The sequence below is a fragment of the Camarhynchus parvulus genome, chromosome 10 (genome assembly GCF_901933205.1).
Source record: "Camarhynchus parvulus chromosome 10, STF_HiC, whole genome shotgun sequence".
Classification (NCBI taxonomy): domain Eukaryota; kingdom Metazoa; phylum Chordata; class Aves; order Passeriformes; family Thraupidae; genus Camarhynchus; species Camarhynchus parvulus.
The window spans coordinates 17,039,707-17,054,198 of record NC_044580.1 but is presented as its reverse complement, the minus strand read 5'-3'; the positions used below and the strand labels follow the sequence as shown (position 1 = coordinate 17,054,198).

At 40.2% G+C, this 14,492-nt stretch overlaps 1 protein-coding gene across 5 annotated transcripts in view; it reads right to left on the bottom strand.

The window, feature by feature from the left end:
* MEF2A (myocyte enhancer factor 2A) overlaps positions 1-14,492 on the bottom strand; it is an 82,058-nt gene that overhangs the window by 10,327 nt on the left and 57,239 nt on the right. For 3 of the 5 annotated variants that reach the window (XM_030955544.1, XM_030955540.1, XM_030955541.1), the window contains 4 exons: positions 12,712-12,931; positions 12,436-12,495; positions 2,297-2,487; positions 698-721 (listed from right to left, as the gene is read on the bottom strand). In XM_030955544.1, the coding sequence (XP_030811404.1) occupies positions 698-721; positions 2,297-2,487; positions 12,436-12,495; positions 12,712-12,931 (495 nt within the window). The remainder of the gene's footprint in view (positions 1-697; positions 722-2,296; positions 2,488-12,435; positions 12,496-12,711; positions 12,932-14,492) is intronic. The other 2 variants (XM_030955543.1, XM_030955542.1) reach the window with 1 other exon arrangement.

The following is a 14,492-nucleotide window of genomic DNA, read 5'->3' as shown; positions in this document are numbered from 1 at the left end:
TTATTTTAGCCTTACTTTAATTTTCCAGACAGAATGCCAAATGTTAAAACCTTTGGGGAAAAAAAAATAGAAAACACACAAATCCCAAGTTTCCTTTTAAAAGCAGAATGTCTTTCCACTGGAAAAAAAGGTAGAATTATTCATTTGCAATTCTCTGTTCCTTTTGGTAAACAGGGAACACCCCTGTGGTTTGATAATCTCACGCAGGATGAAATAATTCTAACCTCCAAAAAGGTGACCTCACCAGCAATGATGTCATCTCCTTGAAAGGAAGAGAAGTAACACAGGGCTGGTGTTACAATCTGAAGAACTTCACAAGTAAAGCCACTTCCTAAAAATATTCCGATAATTGAGGGGATAGGAAGTGATTATTTGTATTTCATACAGAAGGCAGTACACATCCTATACACATGGACAGTTACTTTGTAAGGCTCTTTTCCAATGTTCCCTCCAAGAAAAACAGAAACATATTCAGGAAAAAAAATTGGAAGTTTACAAATGGCAAGCACTGACTTTGAACGTGTTTTCAACTTGAATTGGTTGGGTTTTTAGTTTGATAAAACAAATATATTTTTGTCTGCTACCAAGGGAACACTGGAATTATTTAAAATATGTAATGAAACTACAGTTAAAAAGCTGTAGTGAAAGACATTTCCAGCATCTTGCTGTCTCTCAGCAAACAGCAGCCCAAACTCACCAACTCCAATTCATCCTCCTCCGACTGTACTCAGCAAACAAGAGGGATTACACAGTTACTAAAAATAGCATTGCTTTCAAATGAAAGAAAAAGTCACGTTTGTGCTTCAGGATTTTGATTCATTTTAATTAATAATGTGGATTTGCTACCTGATTCTGTAGATAATACTGCTAGAAATGTAATACTTGATGATATTCATGTCACATAAAACCTGCTGTACTGAGAGAACAATGGCTTTGGGGAAATTGGTGCAGCAAGAGCCTGGTGACCCCAAGGACACGGCTGCACACGGGGATGTGCAGCACGGCAGTCTCTGCCTGCACTGATCCAATAAACCAGCTCAGCAACAAAATACTGTTCACATACAACCATCATTCCATGCCAGCATCTACTCTGAAATCTCCTAATTCCCCCAAGAACACAGACAAACCCAAAGCTGAATATGATGTTGTTCTCCACAACACAACATTAAACAGGTGCTGTGCACCACTAACATCAGAACTGCATTAATGCTTCTATTTCTAATTAAAAGTGTAATTGTCATTGTAATGATCAGCCAGTGTTCTTCCTATCTCTCCTACACTTCAGTATTCCTAGAAAAACCTTTTTTTTTCAAGAATCATTACTCTGAGGCTAATTATAGCTTTTGTTACTTGGATTAATTTGACATTATTCATCATGAGTACCAGTAACAAATGTAAGCACTTGCTGTAGCTTAAAGACAAATAGGAATTATACAGAGAGTACTTGTGTTGTTTATATCCTGCTCCTCCTGGTTATGGCCCATTCTTCCATATGCAGAAAACATCCACAGAGACACTGAAAATTTCTACATGGCAGCAAAAAACGAGGACCAAAGGATTTGGCCAAGTAAATTAAAGGAAAAACACAGTAACACTTCCTGCAAGACCTGTTCTGGGCTGGAGGCCGTGGCTGCCTCATGGCTGACACAAACCCGTGTGCTATTCCCAGCCTGGCTGGACAAACACTGGTGCCAGAGAGCAGAGCAGCCCTGCAGAGCACTCAGTGCCCTTTGATGGCCCTGCTGGGGACACGAGAGCCCCGAGGACAGGCAAGGGCACGTTCCACGGTGCCACATCACAGCAGTGCTGCTCTCAGCCCTTCCTCACCACAGAAGCTGCACTTCACATCCCACAGCCATTACGACCCAGGAAAAACAGGTACAAAATGTGCTTTAGGGCACATTAATAGAGCTCACATCACCAATAAGATCAGCCATTCCTCCACGGAATAATGGATAGCCCTTTTTAAAACCCACATCCTCCAAACCACCGGAGTTCTCAGTACCAAGTCAGAGGGATGTCAGATCAAAACACCCCAGCCCTGTCTCTATGATTGTGCTCTTACCACATTCAGGTCAGACTGCTGTTTTACAGCTGTAAAAATTCCTTACAAGCTGAACTTCTCCCCACATCACAATCTGTACTTCTGATTTTCATCAGTGGCATTTCAGAATACAAACACCCCTCTATTCCTGTACCCCATGGTAAGCAGATGAGACAGTTTCTCCCTGTGCGTGTGGGCAGAACAGCCCATTTCCCCAAAGCCAGACCCAGAACTCTAAATCTTTTAACTCACCAGTGGTGGCATCATGCCCTTGCTGGAGGGTGGGATGACGACACGGAGGTCGGGTTTGCGGTTGTTCATGCCAAGGTTTCCTCCTCCTGGTGGAGGTGGGGACTTGGTAGGCATGACTTTGCCTAGGCCATTCCCACCACCACTGGTACCAAGTAGACTTGGTGAAGCTCGGGAATTCACAAACCCATTTCCTGAAAGAGGAAAAACGAATGGACCGTAAGACTGAGGAGAAGGACAATACAAAATTTTGGTGCTCACGAAGCAGTTATGAAATATTTATTTCGTAAAACTTCCGATAACAAACTTCCCACAAGGGGCTGAGTATTGAACATTTGAACAAACACAAACCACTCTGGCCAGAGGATCAATATGGAAAGGGAATATCACTTCAAGGGCACGCTGTGGCAGCTTAAACGCTGAGAAGAGCAAATTGCCAAAGAACTATTTCTAATAACATCCGTTGTGTTTAGTTTGCCCTTTGAAGCTCCTCCAGGCTGAGCCTGCAGAAAAGTGAGGGTTTTGCACAACCCCACTTGGTCCCCACCCCCACAGAGAGGGAATGGACTACGCTGAATTGCTGCTGTGAGAACAAAAGATCAGCTCTTAAAGTCTCTGTTTCTAAAATTTATTCTTCACATACCTCCAAGACATGTAGGACTAATTTCAGTATCAATACTTACTGTCTGATTATTATATTTAGCAACAATGAGGGGAACAAATCCTTTCCCTTCAAATTCATTCCAGATATACACATCATTTATGCCCACAGGTTTAACAAAGTCTTTGTCTTACTCCTGGTACTCATTATAAGTGGAATTGGACAAGCCAAAGCCTGCAGGTCCAGGATTCAGCACTGAAATCTCCAAGAGTTAAATACGCTCAAGGCAGAGGCCTCAGCTTACACTCAGAACTGACCAGAAAACATCACCAAGGCAGTAAATCAGTCAAGTGCCAGTATTCTATTTTCCCATCCTGACAGAAGCACCAATCATGTTAACCAAAATATATTTCTCAGAAAAAATTTTAAAGCCACATTCCAATCACAGAAACATATTTATAGCAACAATTCCCAAAATACACAAACCTTATTCAGCTGCAAACAGAAAAAAAGTTGTTAAGGAGAATTTTGCAACAGGGAACCCTATAGTTCACCCTACAGAACCTGTGTGTGTGTGTGTATAAATAAACACAATTCATAGTAAGATTCTGTTTGCACTAACACTGCAGGTCTGAAAGCAGCTTTTATAGGCACAATCAGGGAAAAGTCTGTGAGACAAAGTTCACTGTGTGGGAAATTCTCTCTTAATCGCCCATAGCGCCACGCTGGCATGAATTTTGCATTATTATTCTAATTTGAATAGGCCCCTATGCCCAATCCAATTTTATTGCATTAAATACATATTAATCTAAAAGCAATTAAAATAAGAAAGTTGTCAGTGTCACATTCTACCTTCTTTAGCAACATTGTTAATGCCTTTAAAAGCACAGCAAGAAGGAAGAACAGCAACATGTCTGAGCAAAGGCAAAAAACTTCATGGAGGTGCCTGGTACCACCAAGATACTCAGCCAGGGCACACTGAGAACCTCGATGGGAATTCACCAGGATGCTGTGAGGAGGCCTCCTCTGGATTTACTCACTATGTGCATTTCCCACTGTGCCAAAAGCCTGACCATACATGGATGATCTGATATGTCCCCTGAGTTTTCCAAGGTTAACAGAGCAAGCAGCAGTCATTCTAATTTAGTACTTTCCTGAAGCATTTGCATAGGAGGTATGGGAATATGACTTTTAACTCAGAACTTATGGGGGAAAGAAGGAACACACCAGAAAGTAAAGTTTTTAATGTCAGCATTCTTCCTTCTGTATTAAAAACCACAGCAAAAACTGATTTTGTGATTAAAGCATCTACATTTCTCAGCAGAAAACAGCAGAATTTATTCAGATGCTTCTAGGTTAGAGATAAAATTTAGGTGGAGTGGTTGAAAAGCTGGGTTGGAGCTGAGAATACACACTAGAGCTAAATATATTCTTGACTGGTAGGAGAAAACTCTCCACAGCTGGGTCACATGGAAAAACCAACAAGCCAAAAGGAGAAATTTAGTTCTGTGCTACCCTTAAGGCTCCTGAAACAGAGATGGTTTTCGTAGAATCTTGATTTTGTTAACACAGTTATGCATCAATTCCTATCCATTATAAATGAGAGCAGCATGAGCTACAGCCAGCCTGCAGAGATTGAGAGACATCCTACACAATGGACAGAGTAAAAATTAAATGGATTTGCAAACACTCTAGGGAGGAAAAATACCAGAAAATGGCATAATTTTCACCAAATTATATCTGAAACTTTGTTATGGCATTCCCATTTTCAGCAAAAATGCCAGAGCATTTAAAGAACTTACTGTTACAACGGAAGTAAAGTCTGGGCTTTAATGCAACAATAAATACCATTTTATTACTCACTGGGGCTGTCAGTGTCACCTTTCCAAGGCAGGGCTGTGAGCAGTGAGCAGTTTAAGCTGCCCAACAATCCCATTCTGTACAAACAGTGGGGTTCTGTACACTTTGGGCCATCCTATGATACCATTTCCTGTCCTCTGGTTCAAGTATTTCGGTAGCCCGCGTGTTAAATCTGGACAGTGTCTCTCTTCCACACCCAATCCAGTCATTTCCTGAGCCCTTATTCCAGGGCTCTGCCAATCCTTCAGAAACATTCCATGCTTTTAGTGGTGCTGTCAAAAACAACAAACTCTCTGCCACTGCCTGCTCTGCGCAGTATCAGGCGGCAGCAGGGCAGAGTCAAAGCATTTCTTCTGACAAAAGGCTGAGCACTTCTCAAAAGGAGTGTTTAGAATAAATTAAAACGGGAGAAACAGTAATAAAAAATCTCCTAAGTGTGCAATACTATGGGTATGAATCCAACAGCAGCCCTTTGTGATAAAGAGCTGGCACTGAACACTGAGCAAACACTGGAGTGTCTGTATCGATCACCTGAAGGATCATATGCTGGGGCTGCAATAAGAGTGCGGAATATTCTTTTTTAGTATGAAACTTCAAGCCTTTTCCCTTTTAATAATCTAACAAGAAAATCAAATTACCAGTTAAGAGTGAAAGGATAACTAAATGTGTGGTATTTCTTAGAGCAAGGTCAGGAGCCAGAAAAAGATAATGAGCACAGGATGATGCAACTACACAGCCCTTTGCCAAACCGAGCCTTAATAACCCCATAAATTTTACTTGCTATTTCATATAATACAGAAATTGCTTCTACCCTACCTGCTATAGATCTTCCCCAAAGACAATACTTTATGTTTAAAAATGTTTTCAAACTGGAAATCGAAACAGAATATAAAATCCCACATATGTGTAAAAATACAACCGTTTTTACTTCCAAAGGAAGAGTTTTATTTAACTTTAATTCCTTAAAACAGACGTGAAAGCATGTCCAAAACAGTCCTTTGGAAAACAGACACCAATGCATATATAAGCTCTCAATTATATGAATCATAATTTAGTTAGATTTGATGATAACAAAACCTGCCAACGTACATTAGCTTACTTCTTGTTTAGTCAGAAAGTGTTTACTTTTGAAGGAACTTCTTTTCTGAAGTGAAATGTTACAACCCACCCATGATACCAACTGGATATTCTGCCTTCAGAGACATAATACAGCTTAATCTCATTTACTGTCCTGCAGCCCAAGACACAGCATTCAATTACATGAGCCAGACTCATATTTCACTATATAAATCACATCAGCTGAAACAATGAACACACGTGGCTGGAAAGTACTCCATGTACTTATTACTACTCAAGGAATAAATTACAGGCATTGATGCCATTTGTCTTTCTTTTTTGGTGTGGTTTTTTTTTTGTTGTTGTTTTTGGGGTGGTTTTTTTGGTTGTGGTTTTTTTTAGGGTTTTTGGGTTTTGTTTTTTGTTTGTTTGTTTTTGTGTTTTGGGTTTTTTTTGCTGTTGTTCATTTCACAGAAAGACTGAACACAGTTATACAAAAGCTTTGGAATAATTGTGGACAAGCAGCTAAGCCATGTAAGATTAAGCAAAAGTAAGGATTGTAGTAAAGAAATATTTATGCCTCCAGTGATATCATAAAAGCCAACAGACGTCACACAATTAGAAGCAAACTGAAAATTGTGTTTGCAACAAGCCATTGATTCACAAGGCGTCAGGAGGCCAGATAAGATCTACTGGAGGAAAACATTTACATGAAGAACCTTGGGCAGGGGGACATATTGCAAGTAAAACCAACAATAGCATTTCTGTGTGCATTAGTTGCTCAATTTGTTTACTGTGGGGTTAGTATGACAGATTCAAGTGCAAATTAAAAACAGCATATGCCATTCCTACCATTTTCAGCTCTGTACAGCACTCACTGCTGATTCTGCCATTGTTTCAAAAAGCTCCAGTTCTATACTGGCTTTGGAAAGAATTTACTGTAATATCTCAAGGAATCTGAAATAAATGTATTTCTACTGATCTTTACAAATCAATACCTCAGATAATACTACAATTAGAGTTAAAATATACCTTTGATAGTTATATAAGGTCTTGAAATATGTCTAACATGTAAGATTTATGCTTCTAAGGCAGTGCTTTAGATATTAGAAGGAAGAAAAAAGGAAAAAAAGAAATACACATGACTAAATGTCAAGGGAATGCTTAGTCATGTTACAGAACTTTAAAAACAGCTCATTTCCCAGGTTATTGGAAATTTTCTTTTGCCTACAGCTACATAAAAGGAGAAAGAATTTTTAAGGATATTTAGAATTTAAAGGGGTGGTTATTGTTCAGAATGCAATAGCAAACCTAAATAAAGGCATATTGCTCTTGCAGCTGAGTGAAACATCAACAGCAACTGGATGTCCTTTAGGTCTTCTGTCAATTAGACAGACTACAATTAATTACATCAGTTTACTTCCTAAACTTGCTGATTTCTGTGCGTCTATATAAAGCCAATGTAAAGAGTGGCAAAGAAAGGAGGAGAGGAATGACATGTTTACAACAACCTGGGATGTGGCAGTGTATCCTGGGCAAGGGGACATTATGTAAATGTTGAGACTTATTTTAACCCAGCTGGGAGATTAATAATTTGTTCTCTGTATGGCAAATTCTAACCAGAATTGTCATGCACCTCTCAGTAAATCAGAAATTTTGGTAACATAACAAAAATACAGCAAGATATGAAATTTCAACTGAAACCAAGGGTAGTTCGGGGACTGAACTGACCTCATGTCATGCAGATGGGTGGTTTCCAAGGAGAAAGAGCTTCAGTAAAAAAAAAAAAACAAACACTTTCTTCTTGCCAGCACATTTTTAATGCCAATTTCAGCCACTCATTTCTTGTGAGCTGATTTCATCAGAGAGAGATGGATGGATCAGCCTTTGTTAGCAAAGGAAAAGGTTCAGCTCACACCCTATGGAACAGCTGCTCTGTAGCCCACTCCCAGAAGTCCCTTTCCTTCAGGAGAGCCTGGCAGCTGTAGCAGTCTATAGGCTGGATGTTCCTCAGGGATGCCTGAGCCCCTTCCCTGGAGGAGGTGAAGCCCTGCCTGCTGCACTGACCTGTCCTGCCAGAGACCAGAGCAAGGCAAAGCCACCATGGCCTGACACTGCTGAGAGCAGGAACCTCTGTGTGCTGCATTTGGCAGCAGGTGAACAAACACTGAAGTCAGATCCCTTTCCACACAGCTGGGAAGTGAGGAGCTCTCACTAGGGAAACACTGCCTGGGACTGCTCCTACCTGCCACACTGAAGAGGAAGCCCAGACCTGAAATAGCACAGGAGTGCACAGCCTGAAGTAGGAACATGCTGTCAGGGTTTATCTGCAGCTGTTTTTCCTATTTATTTACAACTGCTTTCCTAAGGTGGTCCTCTGCCACAGGGCCAAGGCTTGGAGCTGATGCAGGTTAATAGGCTGGCAAAGGGACATTGTGAAAATGTCAGAGTGGGGCAGAGGCAGAAGAAAGTTGCTCTCTTAAGGAAGATGCTGATGGCATCAATGCAGAACGTTTGCCTGAAACTGCAAGAGGTGTTTTTCAGGAGTCAGTTGGACACCCCTGTCTCTCATTTCACAAACCAAACTCGACTAGAAAGGTGTGCACAGAGAGCCTTTCTGTTACTGAAGCCTCTGGTGCACTCCAGATTGCTGCAGATTCAGACTTGCTCAAAACCAAGCTCAGAGATTATTTTATCCTCCCCCATCAGCCAAGCCCTCAAGACAAAGAGAACCATTTACAGGTGTGGCTATTCCCAGTTCTGTCTTGATCCCTTTCTGGCAATTCCAAGCAGTTTACAGGTGTGTGCAAGCTGTCAGTGGCACCTCTGCAAAACCCCTCCTCAGGCCAGGATAAAAGACCACACATGATCTACACTGACTCTTAGTAGAGATCCAACAGCTCACCAGATACAGCTTTTCCAGCAGATATACCCTTCAGTTCTGCTCCAAAGAAAATCAGTATTCCTGAGGTTACTTCACATTCTCAGAACCTAAAGATTAGTGAGGACATTAGAGAAGATATAGCTCTGGAACAAAGAGGAGAAATTCAGTACTCAAGCAGACCAGACCTTTTTATCCATTCTCCTGGTAAAAATGCAAGAGGAAAGAAAATTTTTCTTTTTTTCTTCTTTTCCAAAAGATTAACTGTGTCCTTAATCTGCATTATTGATCAGAAGGGCTATTTCACTGACACATAAATTTACAGACAGAAAATACTGTGTCTTTGTGAAATCATAAACAGCATCCACTTCCAAAAATTCCTTAAGAATCCCCTGGGACTGGGAAGAACTTAGGTCTCAAGGTTTGTGGTTTTCATGCAGCCTTGGCACTGAAAACCAGCTCAGGTCCTTGGCATGGTTCTGGCTCAAGACCACACGTGAAAGGTGTGGAAGAAAAAGTAGAGACTGAATAACTGTGGTGCTACTTCTGAGCTTTTCTGGTTCTCAGAGTCCTCAAGGATGGCACAAGACCACTGCAAGTGCATTTCACTGGGAACCTGGGGATGCTTCATGGGGTGATACCAATCTACTGGAACACAGCAAAGCAGAACTCATGGCAAACTGGAATGTCATCCATCCATCCATCCATCCATCCATGCATCCATGCATCCATCCATGCATCCATCCATGCATCCATGCATGCATCCATGCATCCATGCATCCATGCATCCATGCATCCATCCATCCATCCATCCATCCATCCATCCATCCATCCATCCATCCATCCATCCATCCATCCATCCATCCATCCATCCATCCATCCATCCATCCATCCATCCATCCATCCATCCATCCATCCATCCATCCATCCATCCATCCATCCATCCATCTATCCATCCATCCCTAAGCCAAAGAAACTCTCCGCTCTATGTGGGCACGTGATGCTCTACTTTGCCTGAAGTGTTCTCCCCATCCTGGTGATATGACACTCCTGGAGCACGTTTGATGCCCATTGAACATTGACCAGGAGCAACAAGATCATCGATGATCTAGCTCAGAAACATTTGATCTAATCAACAGAAAAAATAAATCAGCTCTAGAGCAAACTCCATTATAATGCTGGATATTTTTTCCCTCTCAAAACTGGTATATTTGCCAAGTAAAAATTTTCAGCAAATGTTTTTTATGTGGTGGGTAGAATTTTAAAAATATTACAAAATGAAAATGCTTTTTCAGAGTTATGACAGCTGCATGTGAAGTAAGCTCTCAGTATTATAAAGTGATCACAAAATTTTCTGTTCTGGATATAAAAAACCACCTACCAATCTTTGCTACAACATGCAGATATTTTTACTCAAAGTTATTTTCCACAGAAAAACTGTTAAGTTGGCAGATTGACTGCTAAAGCAAATCATTTCCATTCCAATCAAGTTACACAGGACTTGAGAAAAGGACTTGTGTGAACTCAGTATGAGCCATTTTATGCAACATCTTTGTTTGAGCTGGGTCCCAAATAAGCAAGATAACCTTTACTTGCTTGTTACTAAGAGATGAAGGCATGTAAGTGTCTTTCAAGAAAATGAGAACAAAACCTCAGATTCCCAAGAACTTCATAATTTTTTTCATAATTGAAGAAGATGGAGTTTTCCTTTATTAATTTATTTATAAGATAATATATGGGAATATGAATATGCCAGTACTCCATCTTTACCTCTGACATCACTCCTATAAATTGTGAGCTGCAAATTTGGCACGTGACCTTTTACTAAAGCCACAGGAGAATTCTCCATTCCTGAGAAGTTAAAAAAAAAACCAACCGGGAAGCTAAAAGCAGAAAATACATTTTTTAAAGTGAATTCTACAATAAATGCAGCAAGAAACTAAAACCATTATTGTCTGCAGACATAATTAACATGAGATACATTTCAACAGCAGCTGTCAAGCTCAAGTTGACAGCAGATTTAGTCAATCTGGTTACGTATGATTTCTTGATTGTGGCTGTAACTGAGAAGGTTCCTGTGCACCTGTCAATAGTTACAAAGTTTTTATGCCAGAACTTACAGCAAGTGGAGCTCTGACAACTTTGGGTACCCCTCTAATTTAGCATTCTGGTGTTAACCAGGTATTTGAGTTTCACTAGATGTACTTAAAGATGTTCCCCTGTTCTTGTACAGTCACAACTCTCACTTGCATGACAAACCTTTCTAGAAGTGAGTGGGTATATGTATAACATCTTGGGTGTGATATTCTGCAAAGTAAGAGATAAGTGATGCATTTTGACTTTTTACATAAACTATTAATAAATGCAAGGAGGAAACCATTTTACTGCATTAAATATGTCCCCCAAGCTGCTGCAACTGGGCATTTCTAGAGTTCGATATCCTATAACCACTGTTTTATTTGCTTATTGAAGGAAGGAGTCTTAAATCTGAAGCTTCTCTTAATAAAGCCTGATTTGGGAAAAGAGGCCTGAAACAGCCTGATAATAAACTTATTTAGTCTGACCTGAAAAATTCTATGGAAATCAACATCTGACCTCTACAGTTTCTAAAAATAGTAATCTTTTTTCAACTGAGGAATCTTCCTCCATTTAAAATCTTGCTTACCTGATGGAAACCACTCTTTAATATTTCATATCTTTGCTGCACATAGCCAAGGAGTGGATAAAGAGTGGAAAGTCAATCCTATGCTTTCAGCCTTGGAGAGTTGCAGCATTTTTTATTCATCAATTCAATTGCCTGACTTGATGTTCAAAGAACTTTTTCCCAGCTGCCACACTAAGTAGCCAGTGGGCAAACACTGAAAGGTCAACAGTTGCTTCTCTAATTCCATGCTATGAACACTTCCCAAGGGGAGTTGGGTGTGTTTGCAAAACTGACCTTCAGCCAGCCGGGCTTCTAGAGGCACAGGAGGAATGTGACCAAAGTGGGTGAGCTGTCATTTATTTTGTCTGTCTGTGGCACGACACATTTCAGTGGCTGCCTGCCCCTCTATCAGAGTGCTAAATTTTGTTTAGGGGAGACAAAATATTATTGAAATGAAAAAGTGCTATCATATATTTTTACTAAAGGCCAAAAAATATTGTGGATTTGATTTTTGGCGAGATCTCTAATTTGTTTTCAAAAGAAATTCTGATCATCATCCAAAACTAAGACAGATCCCAGCTATCAGTTTCCAAGATTTATTGCTTTCTTCGTGTAATTGCTAGAAAATGATTAGCAAGATACACATGGCAATACAAACAACACAGTCTGTATTTGCTTCATTCTGATTGGCACCACAACCAGCATCAAACATCCAGGTCCTGCAAATACTGAAGTTGAGAACTGAGCTGAGCTGAGCTGCCTTTAGTGCAATAGTTCAGATTTGGCAAACATAAGATGTTTCTAGAATGCTGTAATGACACCTGTAGAGAAACACAAAAGCAGCAGCATGCTACTACTGAAAACCACTAAAATAAAAAAGGCAAATATTACTGAAGTGGAAAGGGCACAGCAGTAAAAAGTTAAATGCCTGATAATAATTTGTAAAACTTGACAATAACAGTGCAGCTAAAAAAATTACGACCTTTGTTCTCCCACAGCCACTTTTTCCAAAGAGTCAAAATAAAAAATTGCTTTTGAAAAACTGAGAAACTGAAACCACGAGACTATTTTTTATAACAAAGACACGATACTGCACTTACCCACTGGACTGGTACCAGCTCCATTTGGCACTGAAAGATCAGTTGTCCCCAGCATTCCACCTAATCAAAATAAGCCAGAGCATTAAACTGACTCGCCCCATTACAGTATCATGGAATTCTGTATGTCAAAACTTGAGCTGTGCAAATGCACAGACAGCACTGAGAGCCTGTTACTCAGGAGGGCTCCTGTGGGCTCTGGCAGGGGATGCCCAAGTGTGGAAGGAGGGGCAGCAGCAGCAGCAGCAGCAGCAGCAGCAGCAGCAGCAGCAGACTCACCTGCGTTGCCGGCGCTGGGCGGTCTCTGCGGCGCCCCTGGGGACACGTTGCGGTGCAGGGCGCTCTGGGGTGGGGACAGCATGGTGGTGTCCGTCAGAGAGGAGCTGGCAGCCAGGGATGGGGACACCAGGGAGCTCCCGGGGTTGCTGTAGGTTAAAGTGTTGGGGTTGGACACCGGAACCGTCACCGACATGGAGAAGTTCTGGGCGGGCAAGCCGGGCTGCGGGAGAGAAGACGAGGAACAAGGAGACAGCACCGTTAGCATTAACTGTGTTTGCAGAAACAGCACATCAGAAAAATTCTGTCACGGCAGTTTGCTGGTTTTTATTAAAGTTAATTCTGTTAGTTTTTAAACTCTATTAAGCGTACAGTTTTAAAACATCCATTTGTTGTAAAGTATGGTGTTAAATTCTTATACATCACATAATTTACAATGCCAAAGAATTACTCCAACTTCTCAAATATGTAAAGTTCAAGCACAGAAAACTAGAAGTATTCACATGAATTCATAAGCTTATAAATACAATAAATCTAACAGTTAATTTGGATTATTACAAAGCAATGACAAGCTAAACATGTCTACAAATCAATGAATTGTTGTACCTTCAAAATGGAAGCATAAACATGCACGTTACAAACAATAATCACACAAAAAAGAACAAGTTAGTAATAATAACATTTTCTAGTAATAACTTTGCCAATATATTGCTATTAATGTCTCACACTTTGTTTTTCAACAGATTAAAAAAAATAAACAAATCTTTATAATATCACAAAGTTAAATAACTTGAATTTAAACATTTCAGGCTCCCCAAACCCCTGCTTTAATAACCATTCCATCTTTCTTGCAAATCTGATTTTTTTAATTCTAGTTTTTACAGCATTATTTAAAAGGCAACTGTTTTCTGCAGTATATATGTTTGTTATTCAACAGCTATTGAATCAAAAGCTGAGCTGCCTGCCCATCTATGGTACTCATTTGGTCATGACTAACTTCTTTGGCCTTTGTCTCATTCCTATCCTTTGACAGTGATGGGTTTCTGAAACAAAAGGGACTATTTTTTTTCACAACTCTCATAATTACTGGAAACAAAACCATGACAGGTACAATTTAAGGACAAAACCCCAGTAGCATTTATTGGCAGAATAGAGAGAGGTGATAGCTATGATTAAGGGGTCAAAGGCAAATGACCAACACACATGACCTAGCAAGTACACTTTAAAAAATGCAATTTCATCATGTGTAGCTTAAAAATCACTCAGAATGATACTTCTGCATGAAAAGTGAGATAATACAAGAAATATAATAATAACTATACTAATTCAGAGAGCAGAATATATTCTCTACAAGAAACAAAATCTCTTACTAGTGAGAGCCAACAACAATGTCCCTACTGAAGCATTCTAAGAATAATCATCAATTTTTGGCACAGATGGAAGGAAAAATTAATGAAGCAAAACAACACAAAGCTAGCAAATCATTCACAGTATCTAACCAATGACAAGCCCTGCTGGTGCTTGTTTTCAGGGGAAACTACTGGAAACTACCCAGTATCTACCAAACCCAGGGTGTTTTTACACAGCACACTGTCAAGCAGCTCAAACTACACTGGAAATACCTGAAGTATGCTGAACACACTGCTAGGAGGGAACAGCTGGAACATTTTTTCTGTAGGTTTCTCAATACAGAACCAATAAGTGACAGCCTCCCCCCACACCTTACAATAAAGGCTGTCTGCCCATCTATGGTGTTCACTTGGTTACGACCGAATTCTTCACGC